The sequence below is a fragment of the Bubalus bubalis genome, chromosome 5 (genome assembly GCF_019923935.1).
Source record: "Bubalus bubalis isolate 160015118507 breed Murrah chromosome 5, NDDB_SH_1, whole genome shotgun sequence".
Taxonomy (NCBI): domain Eukaryota; kingdom Metazoa; phylum Chordata; class Mammalia; order Artiodactyla; family Bovidae; genus Bubalus; species Bubalus bubalis.
Genome location: NC_059161.1, coordinates 99,119,355 through 99,140,344, shown reverse-complemented (window position 1 = coordinate 99,140,344; position 20,990 = coordinate 99,119,355). Strand labels below are relative to the sequence as shown.

General features: G+C 39.3%; 1 protein-coding gene across 5 annotated transcripts in view; it reads right to left on the bottom strand.

Moving 5' to 3' along the window:
• PAK1 (p21 (RAC1) activated kinase 1) overlaps positions 1-20,990 on the bottom strand; it is a 161,935-nt gene that overhangs the window by 60,800 nt on the left and 80,145 nt on the right. For 3 of the 5 annotated variants that reach the window (XM_025286269.3, XM_025286270.3, XM_006062963.4), the window contains 2 exons: positions 16,278-16,488; positions 1,425-1,525 (listed from right to left, as the gene is read on the bottom strand). In XM_025286269.3, the coding sequence (XP_025142054.2) occupies positions 1,425-1,525; positions 16,278-16,467 (291 nt within the window). In that variant the 5' untranslated portion in view covers positions 16,468-16,488. The remainder of the gene's footprint in view (positions 1-1,424; positions 1,526-16,277; positions 16,489-20,990) is intronic. The other 2 variants (XM_044943448.2, XM_025286271.3) reach the window with 1 other exon arrangement.

Here is a 20,990-nt window from a genome sequence, read left to right as displayed (position 1 = left end):
ACCCCACTCCTGGGCATATATCCAAAGAAAAATATGATCTGAACGGATATGCGTATTCCAATGTTCATTGCAGCACTGTTTACAATAGCCAAGAAATAGCCAACAGAAGCAACCTAAATGTCTGACATAGAAATGGATAAAGAAAATGTGGTATAGACAGACAATGGAATACTACTTGGCCATAAGAAAGAATGAAATAATCTCATTTGCAGCTAGGGAGTTTGGGATCACCACCTACACACTGCTATATTTAAAATAGGTAACCAATAAGGTCCTACTGTGTAGCACAGGGAGGTCTGCTCAATGTTACATGGCAGTCTGGATGGAAAAGGAGTTTGGGGGAGAATGGATACATGTATATGTATGACTGAGTACCCCTGCTGTCCACCAGAAATTCACAACATTGTTAACTGGCTATCAGTCAGTTCAGTCGCTCAGTCATGTCTGACTCTTTGCAACCCCATGGACTGTATCACACCAGGCTTCCCTGTCCATCATCAATTCCCAGAGCTTGCTCAAACTCATGTCCATCCAGTCGGTGATGCCATCCAACCATCTCATCCTCTGTCATTCCCTTCTCCTTCTGCCTTCAATCTTTCCCAGCATCAGCATCTTTTCTAATGAGTCAACCCTTCACATCAGATGGCCAAAGTATTGGAGCTTCAGCATCAGTCCTTCCAATGAATATTCAGGATTGATTTCCTTTAGGATTGACTGGTTTGATCTCCCTGCAGTCCAAGGGACTCTCAAGAATCTTCTCCGACACCACAATTCAAGAGCATCAATTCTTTGGTGTTCAGCCTTCTGTATGGTCCAGCTCTCCCATCTATACATGACTACTGGAAAAAGTATAGCTTTGACTACACAGACCTCTGTTGGCAAAGTAATGTCTCTGCTTTTTAATATGCTATCTAGGTTTGTCACAGCTTTCCTTCCAAGGAACAAGACTCCAATATAAAATAAAAACAATTTTTAAAATTTTTTTAAAAGAACTAACTTTGATAACTGATAGCAGCTAAAGATGAATTTAGTCATTCCTTTCTCTGCTCTCAGAGCTTCTCACAGGCCTCTCTTACAAGACATCTTACTGTATCAGTTAACTTCTTGAGATGTTTGCTCCTCACCAGGCTATGCCTCCTTTAAAGCATGAACCTCATCTGATTTGTCTCTGGATCATCAATGCCCACCACAGAGTCCCTGCCAAAAGGCCACTTAACCGAGGTCTATTTAAGGAATGGAGATTTAAAGGCTTCTCTGGTACAATTCTGGAGGTGTAGAAACAGTCCCTCTCAAGAACATGAGAAGACAGTAAAAAGGGTCTCAGGAAAAGACAGAGGCATCAGGAAGTCTGGAAAAGATTAAATCTAACGGTGCATAGCCAGAACTCTGAAAGACCAAATGTCTTTCTGTGACCCAAAACTTACTGTAAACTCGCCTGTGACAGCATCAAAACCAACGTGAATCGTGTGCTCAAAATCTGAAGGAAGAGAAATCTCTGGCCGTTCCTTCTCCTTCTTTTTATTTGCTGCAAGAGAAACAGGAAAAAGGAGATAAAAACAAGGATATGACTACATCTTTATTTATTTAGCTCTTTTGTTGAGCTCTAAGCTCTTTTAAAGGCCAAGGACTATGATACAAATTTACCTGTGTATTTACAGAGCCCAAAACCAGACCTAGATTGAAGTAGATGCTCAAATCATGATTAAAGGTTTAATTTTTCATTGAACTAAAGGCAGGAGCACAAAGAACATTTATCAAAATGTCTTAGTTTTACCACTAATGAGTCTGTTGATCCAGGGCAAGTAACTTCTTTTTTCTGAACCCTGGTTTCCCCATCTGCAAAATGAGAAGACTCAAGTAAATGGTCTCTAAAGAGCCTTCCAACCCAGACATCTTATATTCTATAAGCTTCTAGAACCTGCTTCTACCTTTTGATTCTTGATTATGCATCACTTTAAGGTTCTCCACATTATGGAGTTTTAGATTTGGAAATTGTTTCTTAAAATGAGTATCTAATAATTAATCAAGTACAACGATTCAAGTTACTTTTTTCTATTATAATTGATTTACATTTTTTTTAATTTTATTTTATTTTTAAACTTTACAATATTGTATTAGCTCCGCCAAACATCGAAATGAATCCGCCACAGGTACACCCGTGCCCCCCCATCCTGAACCCCCCTCCCTCCCTCCTCCCCACACCCTCCCCTTGGGTCTTCCCAGTGCACCAGGCCCAAGCATCCAGTATCGTGATTTACAATATTAGTTTCAGGTGAACCACACTGTAATTCAATATTTCTATAAACTATCCTCCATTTAAAGTTGTTATAAAATATTGGCTATATGCCCTGTACTGTAAAATATATCTCTGTATCTTATGTATTAATTCAAGTTCTTCATATGTATTAATATTCACTGTGGCCTCACAGCAACCTTATCAGTTAAGTACTATCATCCTTACTTTGCAGATAAAGATGCTGAAGCATAGAGACTAAGCTATTCGCCCAAGATCAAATGGTTAGTAACAGCAGCAGTCAGACTCAAATCTAGGCAGTCTGGCCCAGGCTCTAAGTTCTAAACCACTATTCTATGCTGCCTCCCTAGGCTAGGACCTCAAAGAATCATTAGCAGGTATTCACTAAAGGTCTGCTGATCTGGCACAAAAAGCTTCAATATTTACAGAGTTATTGTGCCCTTGTCATACCCTTGTGTTCCCCCCAAATTCATATATTCTAACTCCCAGTACCTCATAGTATGATCTTATTTGGAAACAGAGCCATTGCAGATATAATTATTTAAAATATGATTAGGTCATACTGAAGTAGGTTCAGTCCCTAATCCTGTCAATGTCCTTATAAAAAGGGAATATTTGGAGACAAATGCACACAGGAGGAGATAAATGCAGAGATCAGACCAGTGCTCCTTCAAGCCCAACAAATTTTTCCTCACAGCTCTCAGAAGGGACCAACCCTACAAACACCTTCATCTTGGACTTCCAGCCTCCAAAACTGAAAATTTCTTGTTTAAGCTCCTTGTTTGGGGTAATTTGTTGCAGCAGCACTAGCAAATTAATATAACCCTCTCCCAGCTAAAAAGAATTTCAGGTCTTGGTATTAGCTAGACCTAGTCCATTGGATGGAGAAGGCACTGGCAACCCACTCCAGTACTCTTGCCTGGAAAATCCCATGGATGGAGGAGCCTGGTAGGCTGCAGTCCGTGGGGTCACTAAGAGTTGCACATGACTGAGCAACTTCACTTTCCCTTTTCCCTTTCATGCATTGGAGAAGGAAATGGCAACCCACTCCAGTATTCTTGCCTGGAGGATCCCAGGGACGGAGGAGCCTGGTAGGCTGCCGTCTATGGGGTCACACAGAGTCAGACACAACTGAAGAGACTTAGCAGCAGCAGCAGCAGCAGTCCATTGGAGCCTCAATGCAATTTTGTAACAAGTAGGATAGTGATACTGGTGCCCATTTGACAGAAGAAACTAGAAGTTTCAAGAAGTTAAGTAGCCTTTCCAAGGTACAGGGCAAGTTAGCAGCAGATCTGGGGCCAGGATTGAGGTCTTCAGGCTCCCAGCCCCAAAGCCTTTGTATTCTGTCACTCCTCAGTCAGTTCAGTTCAGTCACTCAGTCGTGTCCGACTCTTTGCGACCCCATGAATCTCAGCATGCCAGGCCTCCCTGTCCATCACCAACTCCCGGAGTTTACCCAGACTCACGTCCATCGAGTCAGTGATGCCATCCAACCATCTCATCCTCTGTCGTCCCCTTTTCCTCTTGCCCCCAATCCCTCCCAGCATCAGAGTCTTTTCCAATGAGTCAGCTATTCGCATCAGGTGGCCAAAGTACTGGAGTTTCAGCTTCAACATCAGTCCTTCCAAAGAACACCCAGGACCGATATCCTTTAGAATGGACTGGTTGGATCTCCTTGCAGTCCAAGGGACTCTCAAGAGTCTTCTCCAACACCACAGTTCAAAAGCATCAATTCTTCGGTGCTCAGCTTTCTTCACAGTCCAACTCTCACATCCATACATGATTACTGGAAAAACCATAGCCTTGACTAGACGGACCTTTGTTGGCAAAGTAATGTCTCTGCTTTTGAATATGCTATCTAGGTTGGTCATAACTTTCCTTCCGAGGAGTAAGCGTCTTTTAATTTCATGGCTGCAATCACCATCTGCAGTGATTTTGGAGCCCAGAAAAATAAAGTCTGACACTGTTTCCACTGTTTCCCCATCTATTTCCCATGAACTGATAGGATGCCATGATCTTCGTTTTCTGAAATGTTGATCTTTAAGCCAACTTTTTCACTCTCCTCCTGTCACTCCTACTATATATAAAATAGATAATGAGGACCTACAGCATAGCACAGGGAACTCTACTCAATACTCAATAATGGCCTACATGGGAAAAGAACTCAAAAAAGAGTGGGTATATGTATGTCAGATTCACTTTGCTATATACCTAAAACTCAACACAGCATTGTTAACCAACACCAATAAAAATAAACTTTTTAATAAAATATTGAGTTGGAAAAAATTTTCATTCAGGCTTTCCTCACCATCTTACAGAAAAATGTGAATGAATTTTTGGCCAACCCAATAAAAACTATAATTTCACACACACACACAATTCGATAATAAGAAAACAAACCAATGAACGACATAGGCAAAAGACATGAAGAGACACCTCGCTAAAGAAGATATACAGACAGAAAAGATACTCAACATCATATTTCATTAGGGAACTGAAATTAAAACAATAAAAACCCCTACACACCTACTAGAATGCCAAAATCCGAAACTGACAACAAAAAATGTTAACAAGAGTATGGAATAACAAGAATTTTCATTCATTAGAACTGGGGATGCAAAATGGTTCAGTCACTTTGGAAGAAAGGTTGGCAGTTTCTCAAAAAATTAAACATACTCTTACCATACAATCCAGCATTCGTGCTCCTCCGTTATTTACCCAAAGGAGCTGATAACTTATTCACCAAAAACTTGCACATGGATGTCTGCAGCAGCTTTATTCATAATTGCCAAAACTTGGAAGCAACCAGATGTCCTTTAGTAGGTGAATGGATAAACTGTGATACATCCAGAAAATGGAATATTTTTCAGCACTAAGAAGAAATGACCTATCAAGCCATGAAAAGATAATGAGGAACCTTAAATCCACACTACTAGGTGAAAGAAACCAATCTGAAAAGACTACATACTACATGATTCCAACTATCTGACATCTGAAAAGGCAAAACTATGGAGACAGTATAAGGATCAGTGGTCGCCAGAGATGAGAGGGGAAGGAAGGATGAGTTACCAGAGCACAGAGAAATTTTGCTGCTGCTGCTGCTGCTAAGTCACTTCAGTCGTGTCCAACTCTATGCAACCCCATAGACGGTAGCCCACCAGGCTCCTCCGTCCCTGGGATTCTCCAGGCAAGAACACTGGAGTGGGTTGCTATTTCCTTCTCCAATGTATGAAAGTGAGAAGTGAAAGTGAAGTCGCTCAGTCGTGTCCGACTCTTAGCGACCCCATGGACTGCAGCCCACCAGGCTCCTCCGTCCATGGGATTTTCCAGGCAAGAGTACTGGAGTGGGGTGCCATTGCCTTCTCCAAGAGAAATTTTAGGGAGATGAAAATATTTTGCATGATACTATAATATTGTGTGTGTGTATCCATATACATATATATATTTATTCAACTCACAGATTCACAACACCAACAGTGAAGTCTAATGTAAAATATGGATGTAAAGCGAATATGATGTGCTGATGTAGGTTCATCTATTGTAACAAATGTACCACCTAAGGACAAGATGTTGGTAGTGAGGTTAGATGTGCATATGTGGGAGCAGAGTGTTTACAGGAAATCTGTGTACTTTTCACTCAATATTGCTGTGAACCTAAAGCTTCTATAAAAAATGAACTTTTTTATAAAGATTTTGAGAACTCTGCCCTACAGACTTATATCCTCTATCTCCCACTACAGGAAAACCTTGTTTTACTATGCTGGAGTTATTATACTTCACAGTAACTAAGTACTTTTTACAAATTGACAATTTGTGGCAACCTTGCATTACCAGATGATGGTTAACATATTTTAGTGATTAAAGTATTTTTCAATTAAGGTATGTACACTGTTAATTTAAAAATAGATGTTCACTTAATACACCACAGTACAGTGTAAACGTAACTTTTATATTCACCTAACAGAAGCAGAAGATATTAAGAAGAGGTGGCAAGAATACACAGAAGAACTTTACAAAACAGATCTTCATGACTCAGATAATCACGATGGTGTGATCACTGACCTAGAGCCAGACATCCTGGAACGTAAAGTCAAGTGGGCCTTAGAAAGCATCACTACGAACAAAGCTAGTGGAGGTGATGGAATTCCAGTTGAGCTATTTCAAATCCAGAAAGATGATGCTGTGAAAGTGCTGCACTCAATATGCCAGCAAATTGGGAAAACTCAGCAGTGGCCACAGGACTCGAAAAGGTCAGTTTTCATTCCAATCCCAAAGAAAGGTAATGCCAAAGAATGCTCAAACTACCACACAATTGCACTCATCTCACATGCTAGTAATGTTCAAAATTCTCCAAGCCAGGCTTCAGCAATATGTGAACCGTGAACTTCCTGATGTTCAAGCTGGTTTTAGAAAAGGCAGAGGAACCAGAGATCAAATTGCCAACATCCGCTGGATCATGGAAAAAGCAAGAGAGTTCCAGAAAAACATCTATTTCTGCTTTATTGACTATGCCAAAGCCTTTGACTGTGTGGATCACAATAAACTGTGGAAAATTCTGAAAGAGATGGGAATACCAGACCACCTGACCTGCCTCTTGAGAAATCTGTATGCAGGTCAGGAAGCAACAGTTAGAACTGGACATGGAACAACAGACTGGTTCCAAATAGGAAAAGGAGTACGTCAAGGCTGTATTTTGCCACCCTGTTTAAACTTATATGCAGAGTACATCATGAGAAATGCTGGACTGGAAGAAACACAAGTTGGAATCAAGATTGCTGGGAGAAATATCAATAACCTCAGATATGCAGATGACACTACCCTTATGGCAGAAAGTGAAGAGGAACTCAAAAGCCTCTTGATGAAAGTGAAAGAGGAGAGTGGGAAAGTTGGCTTAAAGCTCAACATTCAGAAAATGAAGATCATGGCATCCGGTCCCAGCACTTCATGGGAAATAGATGGGGAAACAGTGGAAACAGTGTCAGACTTTATTTTTCTGGGCTCCAAAATCACTACAGATGGTGACTGCAGCCATGAAATTAAAAGACACTTACTCCTTGGAAGGAAAGTTATCACCAACCTAGATAGCATATTCAAAAGCAGAGACATTACTTTGCCAACAAAGGTTCGTCTAGTCAAGGCTATGGTTTTTCCTGTGGTCATGTGTGGATGTGAGAGTTGGACTGTGAAGAAGGCTGAGCGCCCAAGAATTGATGCTTTTGAACTGTGGTGTTGGAGAAGACTCCTGAGAGTCCCTTGAACTGCAAGGAGATCCAACCAGTCCATTCTGAAGGAGATCAGCTCTGGAATTTCTTTGGAAGGAATGATGCTAAAGCTGAAACTCCAGTACTTTGGCCACCTCATGCGAAGAGTTGACTCATTGGAAAAGACTCTGATGCTGGGAGGGATTGGGGGCAGGAGGACAAGGGGACGACAGAGGAGGAGATGGCTGGATGGCATCACTGACTCGATGGACATGAGTCTGGGTGAACTCCAGGAGTTGGTGATGGACAGGGAGGCCTGGCATGCTGTGATTCATGGGGTCACAAAGAGTCGGACACGACTGAGAGACTGAACTGAACTGAACTGAACTGGAAATCAGAAAAATTCATGTTACTCCTTTTACTGTGATGCTCACTCTATTGGGGTAGTCAGAACTAAACCCACAGCATCTCCAAGGCATACTTATACTTAGGCTTCATACAGTCTTCACCAAATACACTGAACCAGTGGTAATGGTCCACCATTAGCACATAATGTGCTCTTCCACACATCCTGACTTTGTCTCTAGTTACTCCCTTTGCCTGTAAATCCTGTCTTTCCCTTTCCCTTCTCTTGCCATGCCACCACACAAACCCTTTCCTTTATCCTTGTCAGGTCTCAGCTTAAAGGTCATCTCTTCTGTGAAGTCTTCTCTCATCTCTGCACTGGGGTGTTCACCTTCCCCTCTGTTCCCACATCCATGATAGTTATTGCCTACTTTCAGAGTTTATTTTTCTAAGCAGACTCAGTTCTAAGTGCAGGGATCATGTCCAACTTATCACGAATCCCCAGCAGCTAGCAAAAGCCAGGTATAAAACAGGTGCTCAGACACTGAGTGAAGAAAGGAACAAATGATCAGACGCCTAACTCAACCTGGCAAGGAATCTAAGGAATCTGCCTAAGACATGCAAATTCTCTCCAGGGCAGGATTATATGTTTCATTTGTACCAGCTCTGACCTGAAGTACAGAATCCTGTTTTAAAATCCTGTTCTGTGGTAGCTCAACACACTGGCCCAAAGATATTCTGAAGTCCTAATGCCTCCAATAGACCCAACACAACCCTAAAGAAAGGCAGTTTTTGGCCGAGGTGGGAGCTAGGGAAGGAGAGGGCAAAAAAGTCTAAAAAATCAAGGCCAGTTTTGCCTCTACTACACCACGTAGTCCAGGTTGTCAGCTTTCTCATCTGAAAAATGTGGAAAATGAACTAGATGATCTTAAGTGCTCTTTCAGCTCCTACATTCCAAATGTCTATGAAAACAGAAAGATCAGCACTCTCAAAGCCCTGTAACTACATCTCTTCCTGACACAGCATCCCACAGTTTTAATAGGTACTTCATATATATCATCTCATATAATCACCACAATCCTGAGAATCAATTTTTACTTGGAGACTATGAAACTGAAATATGGACTTCTCTACAGTTATGGAAGTAACTTAAATTTTTAAAAATGTGGCTTCAGAGCCAAGGCCCTTTTCTACTACTTTACCCCCTCTAAACAATTTCAAGCTGCATCAAGAAAACTTCCTGTTATGAAGAGGAGAAATAACATTAAATAAGAGTTAACACATTTAAGATACTAGAATATTTTCCTTAATTGCCATAATCCTATGGGATATATTATTACCACTGTCATTTTACAAATGAGGAAACTTAAAAGCAGTTAAATAATTTGCTCAAACTTATACAGCTAGTAAGAGATGAATTTGAACCCAGGTCTGATTCCAAAGGTTCTTCCCTTAGTATCTTAATGAGAACCATTTGCCTACATTCCAACTGCTAGGGTTTAAGCTATTTTTACATTTGGCAATTTTCCTTCCAGAAGCAGATGCTTTGTGAAAGGGAAGGGCTTGCTATGGCCCAAATTAAGCATTTATTTATGACATAAGTCCATCTGTCTTACTCATAGCTAGAATGCACCGGACATGTTGCAAGGCTTTAGAATTGCTTTCTGTTCCTAAATTTCTCCTGATCTAGTCAGTCAAAAGATTGTAGGGAAGAACACTTTTACATTATTTTTATGTTTTACTTAGATTTTTGTTTTCCAGATGTAATATTTTTATATATTATTTCTATGATATGTTATTAATATGCCATATAATATACCCATCACAGGCACAGAATTTCAAAAGGAACCTTGGTAATGGAAACAAAGAGAGTGGTTCACAGGATGAATAGTCTATAGAAAAGAACCCCTGGGAAATGAAATCACTTAACACTTGAACATATAAAGAATATCTGAGATTAGTAGTTTCAAGAGGCTTATCATTTTGGCCTCAGCTTCAAATATTGAGTACTTGTTCCGGAGATCTAGGCCCATGTCCAGAGCTTAGAGTTCTGCTTCTGACATTACAGAGAACTCTTGAGAACTTCTTGGGAAACCTTACCTTGGGTCTGCTTAGTCCTAGGGCACAAAATTTTTTAATGTGGCCCCCTCCAATAGCCCTGTCTAAACCAACTGGAAATATAGCCTACATACAAGAAGAGAAAGGTATTTTCCCAGGACCACTCTTCATTCTTGGAGGAACTTCATAAGAGTTGTTATTTTGTACATCTCAAACAACTTTTAGGTGTTAATCACAGATTTCAAAAGAAAACCATGACAGCAAACAATAATAGCCACAAAATTACTACCAACTGTTAATAAAGCTTCAGTTTGAATCTTTAGTATTAATAACCCAATCAGGGACTTCCCTGGTGGTTCAGTGGCTAAGACTCTCTGCTCCCAATGCAGAGGCCCCCGGGTCCCATGCCTGGTCAGGGAACTAGATCCTACATGCCACAGCTAAGATCCAATGAAGACAAATAAATAAATAAATATTTTAAAAATAATAATAATCCATTCAACAACTCTAATAGATAAATATTATTATGTACCCATACTACAGGTTGATTTCCCATGTGGCTCAAATGATAAAGTGCCTACCTGCAATGCAGGAGACCCGGGTTTGATCCCTGGGTCAGGAAGATCCCCTGGAGAAGGAAATGGCAACCAACTCCAGTACTCTTGCCTGGAAAATTCCATGGATGGAGGAGCCTGGTAGGCTACAGTCCATGGGGTCGCAAAGAGTCGGACATGACTAAGCAATTTCACTTTCACAGGTTAGATAATTGAGGTGAAGAAAGGTAGAGCCAAAGGTCACAAAGTCAGGGATGGTCAATGGTCATAACCTCAAGGGCCTGAATTTCAACATAGCTTCTTCTACATGCACTGTGCCTTCCCTATATTGCAGACTAAGTGAATATGAATGTATGTCATTAAACGCAAATTTGTTTTAAAATGAGTTAAAAGAACTAACCAAATCAGTTCTACCAAAGGCATTAGTCTGAACATCTATAGGATGGGAGCCTTCAAACAGTACATTTGGTGTCTGAGGACTTAGAAAAATTAAAGAGCCAGTCCAGAAATCGAGACAATATTTCAAATGCCAAACTCCATGCAACTATGTGTCATATGACCTTGGGCAAGTCCTTGACTCTCTGAGCACAAAAGTATCACAGTTGTAGAGTGGAAAGGTCCCTGGAATCATAGAGAAGAGCTACAATTACACATCAGCCACTCCTAAGTAGACCTTCAGTTCAGTTCAGTTCAGTTCAGTCGCTCAGTCGTGTCCAACTCTTTGCGACCCCATGAATCACAGCACACCAGGCCTCCCTGTCCATCACCAACTCCTGGAGTTCACCCAGACTCACATCCATCGAGCCACCTTGGTTAAGTTATTTAAACTGAGTTACCTCAGTTTGCTGTCTATGAAGTGAAATCTTTATCTCCATGAAAAACTAGTATATTTCACAACCATCAAAGCTCCTAATATAATAAGTGAGCCAAAGAACTGATGGTCTAAAATTGTGGTGCTGGAAAAGACTCTTGAGAGTCCCCTGGACAGCAAGGAGATCAAACCAATCAATCCTATAGGAAATCAACCCCAAATATTCATTGAATGGACTGATACTGAAGCTGAAACTCCAATACTTTGGCCACCTGATGCAAAGAGCTGACTCACTGGAGAAGACCCCAGTGATGGAAAAGATTGAAAAGGCAAAAGGAGAAGAGGGCAGCAGAAGATGAGATGTTAGATAGCATCACCAACTCAATGGACATGAATCTGAGCAAACTCTGGAAGACAATGGAGGACAGTGGAGCCTGGTGTGCTGTAATCCATGGGATCGCAAAGAGTCAGACACAACTGAGCGACTGAATAACAACAAATGTTATGCTTATTACTATTGTGTTAGTACTATTTGTTATTTCTACATTTATTAATATTATTTTAAGGATCAAGTAAGATAAAGAGAATGCATGTGCTTTATAAAAGCTAAAGAGCTTTATAAACATAAATTATTATTAATAACGTAAAGTGTCGGAGTAGGGTTTACCCACCCACTCATTAAGACAGAGAAATTATGACTGAGGAAAAAGAACGAATCACCTGATTTCATGAAACCAGATATCACAGACTTACAGAAATAAAGTGCAAAAAGAAGTCTGCAACCCCATCCATCCTAATATTAATATTAACCCTATCTTTGGCTAATTCCATTTGACTTCCTGATAGCATGGGAAATAAGGCTGACATTGCAAAATCCCAAGTTGCAGTACAGCTATCCAAGTTCCAGCACAAATCATTGCCTTTTTTTTTTAAGATTTATTTTTAAGAAGCCCCTCTCATGGGTTCAGCTGAGCTAATCTGAGCTCAAGGCAGTAAAACACTCCAAACTTGGAGAGATAAACACTGATGTAGTCCAGTTTTAAAATTAACTTAGCTAAACTCTTCCCAAGCTTGGAGAATTCCACTTTGGTTGTGAAAATGCAGCCAGAAAAAAATTCCAAACTAAATGCTGAAGAACTTCTTAGAATAAACCAAAGGCTCCATCCAGATCCTAACCACAGGAACCAGACTTTCCCACATGGAATTCTGCAACTCAGCGCCACCTATCACAGGCCCTCAATTACAGCTTCTCACAATCATTTATGCATCCCTCCAGGCACACACTAAAGCCATGGTGGAGATCAGCATTAGGTAATGACTACAGACATTCTACCCATTGCTAACTCAAGTCTCAACCACTAATGCAGCCCACACGGAACTCTTCTTTCTCTTCTCCAAATCCCCTTAGACCCCAAGACTGTGTGCCTGCTCAGTCGCTTCAGTTGTGTCCGACTTTTTGCAACCCTATGGACTATAGCCTGCCAGGCTCCTCTATAGAAATTCTGGCTCCAAAAGTATGAGTAGGACCCAAGCATCTGTATTTCAAAAAAGAACCATGAATGAGTCAGACGTGTAATCTGGGTTGGGAACAATTAACAGATAGTATTCTGTGACGTGGTAGATACTTTACAAAGATTTAGTTTCACACTCATTCCTTCCACCTTACAGCTGTTAAGACCTCAATTTACTTTTCTCTAAGCTTTAGCCTCTTCAATTGAAAATGAGTTGTTAATAGATACCAGATCAAACAGGAAATGAGGTTTCCCTTTAAAAAAAAATTTGTATTTCTGTAGTGTTTTACAGTTTAAAAAATGCTTTTACATCCACTACATGAAATGACAATAGCCTACTCATAATATGGGATGACTGGGAATTATAATTATTCCCACCTTACAGTTAAGGATACAGGGATTAAAATAAACAGGTAAAAGGACAAGAAAAAAAAAAATCACAGATTTATTCAATGTTAGATGTAGGACTCAATTCAGGTTCTCTGAGTTCAATTCTAGCTCATTACTCTGTGTAGCAGGTATAAAGTTTCAAATAATTTACGGAGAGCATACTACTTCAAAGACTGCCAACACTGCTATGTATCCTAATAGGATTAAGTTAAGCACAAAGCTGCAGGTCAACAAATGCCTATTGGTTGAATGAAATCAAGCTGAATAAAATTTCCAAACAAAGGGGAAAAACTCATTTATTTCATTTTGATGTATGCATTAATTACAGCTGTCTAATAGGGCTTCCCAGTGGCTCAGACGGTAAAGAACCTGCCTGCAATGCAGGGGACCTGGGTTCGATCCCTGGGATAGGGAAGATCCCTTGGAGGAGAGCATGACAACCCACTCCCGTATTCTGGCCTGGAGAATCCCCATGGACAGAGGAGTCTGGTGGGCTACAGTCCAAAGGGTCACAAAGAGTTGAACATGACTGAGTGACTCAGCACAGCACAGCAAAGTATTAACGCAAAGGAGTAAAACCTATGTGTTTAGGGTATGTATAGAAAATCCAAAATTAGGGAGTGAAAAAAAGGTCACTAGATCATTTCACAAGAACTTCTCATAACAATATGCTTTCTACCTCTTTGCTTTGAACTTATAGAAAACTTCTATGCTTTGATCTTGAGCTATGAGTTTTATTTTCAGACCAGATTTGGCCTAGGGTTACTCAACGAGGATTTCTAGAAGAACCTCTGCATCTACAGCTTTATTGCTGATCAAAATACTTCACAATGGCCTAGTTTTGTTTCCCATAATATACAACCTGATCCAATTTCACATTTATATCTCATTTATATAATTATAGGATTTCAAAACTGTAAGAGACTGTATTTCAACTTGTTTGACGAATTTTTTATTTTTTTATTACTTTTTATTGAATGAAAGATTCTTTAAATTCTATAGCACTTTATGATTTTCAAAGGTTTCATACACATGATTTCATATGTGTTGTTCCATAACAACCCTCTTCCCTCTTCCTTCTCCCTACTGGTATCATAGTGTGGTCCCTATATCTGTGTGGCTGTAATATTTTAGATGAAGGCACTAAGTTCACAGACAATACCTGACCCAAACCAGGCAGCCAATCTATGAGAGAACCAAGACTATAACAATACCTAGATATCTACCTCTCCATTCAATACATAAGGTTATCCTCTCAGTTCCCAATGATGTCTAAATGGCTGCATCAGCTGTTGTTGTTTTTTAAACAGAGTTTTACTGAGATAAAATTCACATACTATAAAATTCACTCAGAGTGTAAAATTCAATGGGTCAATATGTTCACAGAGCTGGAGAACCATCCCCACAATCAATTTTAGAACATTCTCTTTACCCAAAAGGAAACCCCTGAGAAACTACTGTATGGCACAGAGCACTCTACTCACTGCTCTGTGGTGGCCTATATGCGAAGAAAACCAAAAAAGAGGGGATATATGTGTATCTTTAGCTGATTCACTTTGTGTACAACAGAAACTAACACAACACTGTAAAGCAACTATACACCAATAAAAAGTAAAAACAGAAACTCCACACCTCTTAGCCATCACTCCCTAATCCCATTCACTGACTCCTACAACCCTAGGCAACACTCTTTTACTTTTTATCTATGAGTTTGCCTGAATAATTCATATAAACAGAATTATATAATATGTGGTCCTTTGGGACTGGTTTCTTTCACCAGTTTTCAACGTTTACCCATCTTGTAGTATGGATCAGGGCTTCATTTCTTTGTTACCAAATATTATTTCTTTGTATAGATAGATATATAACATTTTATTTACCCATTCATCCTCAATGAATATTTGAGCTGCTCCCGCTTTTTGTTTATTATTAATAATGCTGCTATAAATATTCATGTACAAGTTTTTGTGTTGACATAATTTTTCATTTCTAGGTCATATGGGTAACTCTTTATATTTTTTTAATATAAGTTCCTTATCAGATATATGATTTGGTAATTTTTCTCCCACTCTGTGGGTTATCTTTTCACTTTCTTGATGAAGCACAAAAAATGTTAAATCCCAACCTTTCCTAGACACAGGAAACTAAAAGTCAAAGGAGTTAACTGACATACTTAAGGTTAGAGAACTATTAAGTGATGAATCCAGGATCTGAACCAGGGCTTCCTAAGTGAGAAGCTCATGATAACTATTTGCAGACAAAAGGGCAATTTTTTCAGCATGCCATAAAAACAAAGCCCTACAAACATGGCTGAGAACTTTACTTCATTTCAACAGCCACTTACATATTTGGGTGGTCAAACCAAAGTCATTTATTCATGTGGACATCCAACCTTCTATTTCACTATCTTATTCACAGGATATCAGTGACTTCATTAGATACACTGTTAAAATACTGATTATTCTAAAAGCTTTATTCATAAAGAGGAAATGAGCCCTGGCTGCACTACATGGTTTGTGGGAACTTAGTGCCCCTACCTGGGATTGAACCCAGGTCTCCAATGAAAGTGTCAAGCCTTAACTGCAAGTGTCAAGCCTTAACCACTGGACTGCCCGGGAATCAGGGAATTCCCTAGCATTACTTCTTCTTAGTGAAGTCATGCTAAGGCCTACTTTTTTTACCTCAGCTATTACTTGTCTTTCTGACTGATGTTTAATGCTTAAATCTGGGTTTAAAACTAGGACATATGACTAAAGAAGAGGCAATCAAAAAATCTGGAAAGAAGACCTTCCAAATGAAACTAGTTTGGGGAGAAAAAATTTCCAAATGAAGACATTTCAATATTTCTTATATTTTGTGAGGTCATAAACAGTTATGAACTTAAAAAATAAGTAAATTCAGATTGACTAAGATCTAGAAACAGCATAATTATTTTCCTCAAATTTTGCTCAGATATAATTAATGGAGTATAAAAATGGGTCTATTTTCTATTTGACTTCAGTCATTTCAGGAAAAAAGACAAAGAAACTATTTAATGAGAAAAAAGGGGGTTAAAAGAACATTAAGTGAAAGAAGCAACAAATATTTTATTCAGGTTACCAAAAAAAAAAAAATTAAGTATACAAATGATGAGAAAGAAATGAAGTACTATACTTTTATCTCCAGGTAAGATGGCTCGGTAAAATCGGTCCTTTTTTTTCTTTTCCTCTGGGTTTGGTGGCAGAGGTTTGGAACCGTGGTTTAGGGTTCCAGAGTCTTTGCTGCCAGCTCCAATCATAGTGCTGGTATTTCTCATCGGAGGGGCTGGAGGTTTGTCTTGAATGTCTAGGCCGTTATTTGACATCGTCACCACCAGCAGCGGCTACTGGAATCAGAAAGAAGAACATAGCTCTTAATTATTTTTGAGCAAAAGGAAATACATTTTGGAAATTTTAGAAAAATCCAAATTTTACAACCCTTCCTCCAGGACTCACCTCAAGCCCTTCTACTACATTCCATGACTACTGCTGTCTTATTTAGTTCACCATACTCAAAGATGGAATACCTACTCAGTCCTAAGCACTGCTGAAAATTCACAAAGTTCTTGCTTTTCTCTTCATTCTCCTATTCTAAGGCATTCGAAAGTACAAAAAACCACAATGATGTGGTTTAAAAGGCAGAAATTTGGCCTAGCTAAACTGAGTATGAATCCATGTGCTACGGACAGGCTTTAGAGAAATTCTTTAATCACTTGGTTTCCATTTATACATTCACATGAAGATTAAATAAAAATGCCAACAGCATTCCACATAGTGAGTTCTCTGCCAAGTCTTAATTTCGTTGCCTTAGAAAAATCATTCCTTCTCTGGTAGGAACTGCATCACTATGTCAAAGGTCAGTAATACTGCTGGCTTTGTAAACGGTTTCACTGAAACACTGTCACATCCATTCATTTACATATTTTCTATGGCTTCTTTCATGTTCCAATGGCAAAGCTGAGTAGCTGTAACAGACTTAAAATATTTAGGTTGTTCACAAATCTAAAATATGTGCTATATGGTCCTTTACAGGAAAAGTTTGCTGACCCATTACCTTTATCATCATTTCTCCAGGATCTCCTTCCACTAAAATTTGACCTTGTTCTAAATATGCGATGATCAACGCATAACCATTTTATACTGTACAGCACTGAATTTACAAGCAATTTCTAATGCTTCTGAGAAATAGAAGGAATAAAATCTACAAGAAAGTGGGAAAAATCCCCATCACATGGAATCAATAGTTTTAATGAAGATAGATATTATTATCTTAAATAGGCTTGACAATAGATATAAATATATCCAGAGTTAATAAAGTTTTTCATTATTCTTCATACTACAATGGAAATTATATCTTTAACCATGACTATTTAGAATGTATGCTCCTTAGAGTCAAATACAACAGTGCTTTAGAAACTAGTTTCTAATTATTAAAAAAAAAAAAAAAAAAGCATAATAATTACCATGAACTTTTCAGAAATACAAATGTATTTGTTTGACCCCCATAAATTCTGATTTAGTATGGCTGGCCATAATTAAGGCCAAAATTTTATAATTTTAAAACTTAGTGATCCCAGTGACTGCCAGAATTGAATACCACTGCTTTAGAAGTCAATTACTTCAATGCTATGGACAAAATTGATGAATTGGGGTACTGGAGAAGACTCTTGAGAGTCCTTTGGACTGCAAAGAGATCAAACCAGTCAATCCTGAAGGAAATCAACCCTGAATATTTATCAAAAGGACTGATGCAGAAGCTGAATCTCCAATACTCTGGCCACCTGATGAGAAGAGCCAACTCACTGGAAAAGACCCTGATGCTGGGAAACATTAAGGGCAGGAGGAGAAGGGGGCAATAAAGGATGAAATGGTTAGATGACCAACTCGATGGACATGAACCTGAGTAAACCTCAGGAGACAGTGAAGGACAGGGAATCCTCGTGTGCGGCACTCCATGGGGTCGCAAAGATCAGACACAACTTAGCGACTGAACAACAACAAATGGACAAAAGCTACAGTAGTCTTTTTAACATTTTCTAATAAATGCAAAGCTAAATGATCCCTCGCATCCATTTTTTCCCCAATCCTTTCTCCACATGTCATCAATGACCTTAAAACACTCACACTCTACTCAAAACGCTTCAGTAATATTCCAAAAAAAAACTAGTTTTTTGGCTTGCTTTTGAAGGCCCTTCCATTATTTAACCAGTTCTACCCATCAGCTTCATGTCCCACCACTACCACTCCCTCTAATTCCCCTTACATTCTAGCCATACCCAACTTCTCTAACTTCTTTAAATATACTGCAGCTTTCACACTTTCATTCCTTTGCACATGCTGTTCCCTCTGCCTAGAATGCCAACTTTCCTATCCTCAAATTCACTCATCCTTCAACCACTATTTCTTCTAAGAAGCCCTTTTGAAATGTTCTCATCTTCAAGAAGTGAAGGTCCCCTCCTCCGGACTCCCAAGGCAATGGGTATATTTCCAGGTTATCACATTTATTTTTACTATTATATTATAATTATCTTCACCAGAAGCCAGAAGATACCCAGAGGTCAGGCACGATTTTGTCACCTTTGCAATCCAGAAGAGTCTAGTATAATATCTGACTCACAGTGGATTCAATAAATATTTTTATTAATCAAAAGTTTGACAGAGATATATACCTTGTCTTAAGGAGTTCAGTACAGATGAAATTTTAAGGTCCTTCACAGTCTGATAATGAACTGCCTCACAAACTAAGCCACCATATCTGAACACAGCTTACAGTCAAATTACACTTCAGAAATCTGTTCTCTTGAATTTGTCAAGTAGTCTCTTACCCTTCTCTTGCCCCATTCCACTTCCCACCACCTAATGCTTCTTGTCAATGATTTCTCTCTCTTCTGACTGATGAAAACTTTACTCATCTTTTAAGGCCAAATCAAACTTCATCTATTTATATAATTCATCCTGACCTACCTCTGGCAAACCAACTGCTCCTTACTTCTCTTTTTGAACAAAAGAAATCAAGTAGCAAGGTTAATCTTGTTAATCTAGAGCAATTCTCTGGGTGGTGCACTTTTTATCCATTTCTTCCAGTTTTATTTTGCAGATCTGCCTTCATTTTCCCTCCCAAACCCCAACACAAGTCCCTCAGCTCCCCCAAAGAGAATTTCTACCAGCTCAGTTCTCAAGTATACCTTCCCACTCCAGACTGCCAGTTCCAAAATTACACTCCCTGCAGCCACCTGATACCCTCAGCAGGCCCTTCTTTGCCTCTTAAGTCCTTCAGCCAAAAGCTTCATTGAATATCACTCCTTTTTCAGGATCACAGCCCAGGAACATTTCAAGAAAGGCTTCAATCTTTCTGATAACGCGTTTCTTTATTTTTCAGTTCTTCCACTGTGTTTGCTGAAGCTGAAATCCAATACTTTGGCCACCTGATGTGAAGAGCTGACTCATTTGAAAAGACCCTGATGCTGGGAAAGATTGAGGGCAGGAGGAGAAGGGGACGACAGAGGATGAGATGGCTGGATGGCATCACTGACTCGATGGACGTGAGTCTGAGTGAACTCCGGGAGTTGGTGATGGACAGGGAGGCCTGGTGTGCTGCAGTTCACGGGGTCGCAAAGAGTCAGACACAACTGAGCAACTGACGTGAAGTGAAGTGACTGTGTTTGGAAAACTCCTGGTGGTAGATCTCCACTTTCCAAAGTATTCTCAATTATTAGAACCTAAAATCTATTGTTGGAATACAACCTTTGAATCCTTTGTACAGCACTTCAGCCCACGTCATCTAGCCCATACTTGAAAACCTCCAGTGATAAGAAATCTACAGTCTCACAAGTCAGCTTATTGTATCTTCAGTGATCTCATTTAGAGAGTTTTCATTTATATTAAGTTTTTATCTTCTCACACTGAATTGCAATTATTTGTTTATACATTCACCTCTCCCTACAATTCTCATTCCTGGCAGACTTAAGATTATAAACTCAAGAACAAACTTCAGTCATTTCACAATCCCCAATACCAGTAAAGACTTGGTGAACAAATGAATAAACAAGTGACCAGTAAAATAACAACAAATGAACAAATAAACAGTACGTGCACCTATTATTCCTAAATCCTATCTCAGGGCCACTCAGAAAGGCCTATTGCCTCTTACTCAGACAGAAATTTAGGTACCTGAAATCATCTCTCAAGACTCCGCCAAAATCTATTTTCTCAATGCTAAACATTGCCAGTACTTTCAACAATACTCACAGAACACAAGTTTGTGCTTTTTTGAACCTTCCCTTTGAACATACTTGGACTTAGTATTTCTATACTTCTTTCCAGTTTCTCTGAAGCCCTCCAGCCAGTCCCTTCCTGTGGCTTCTCCACAAGTCTTTACTCTCTTTACACTTCATAGATCCACTCACAGGTCATTTTGTTCATCTATACTGCACAATAATCATTTAAAGAACATTTTAATAATCAGAACATCAGAACCTAGCATAGTAATCATAACCTACACTATCGTAAACTTCATTTATAGGAAAACAATTCAAAAATTTCAATCCTGAGAGGAAAAAGAATTACACTTGACTCTTGAATATCATGACCAAATATATCATAAATCTAGCAATCTCTGCAGGTCAAAGATTTGGGAAGATGACAAACCAATGCCTTGTGACAAGCTGCAAGATAAAGCTAAGCTCAAGGCCAACATTAAGAATGAGAGTTCAGATAGCATCACTTATCTATTACAGATGACAGACAGACAGAAAGGCAGAACGACCATGTTTTACCAATGCTCCAGAGCCTCAGAGAGCCTAATAATTTATAAGCAACTAACTATACTGAAGTATTAATTATTAATCAA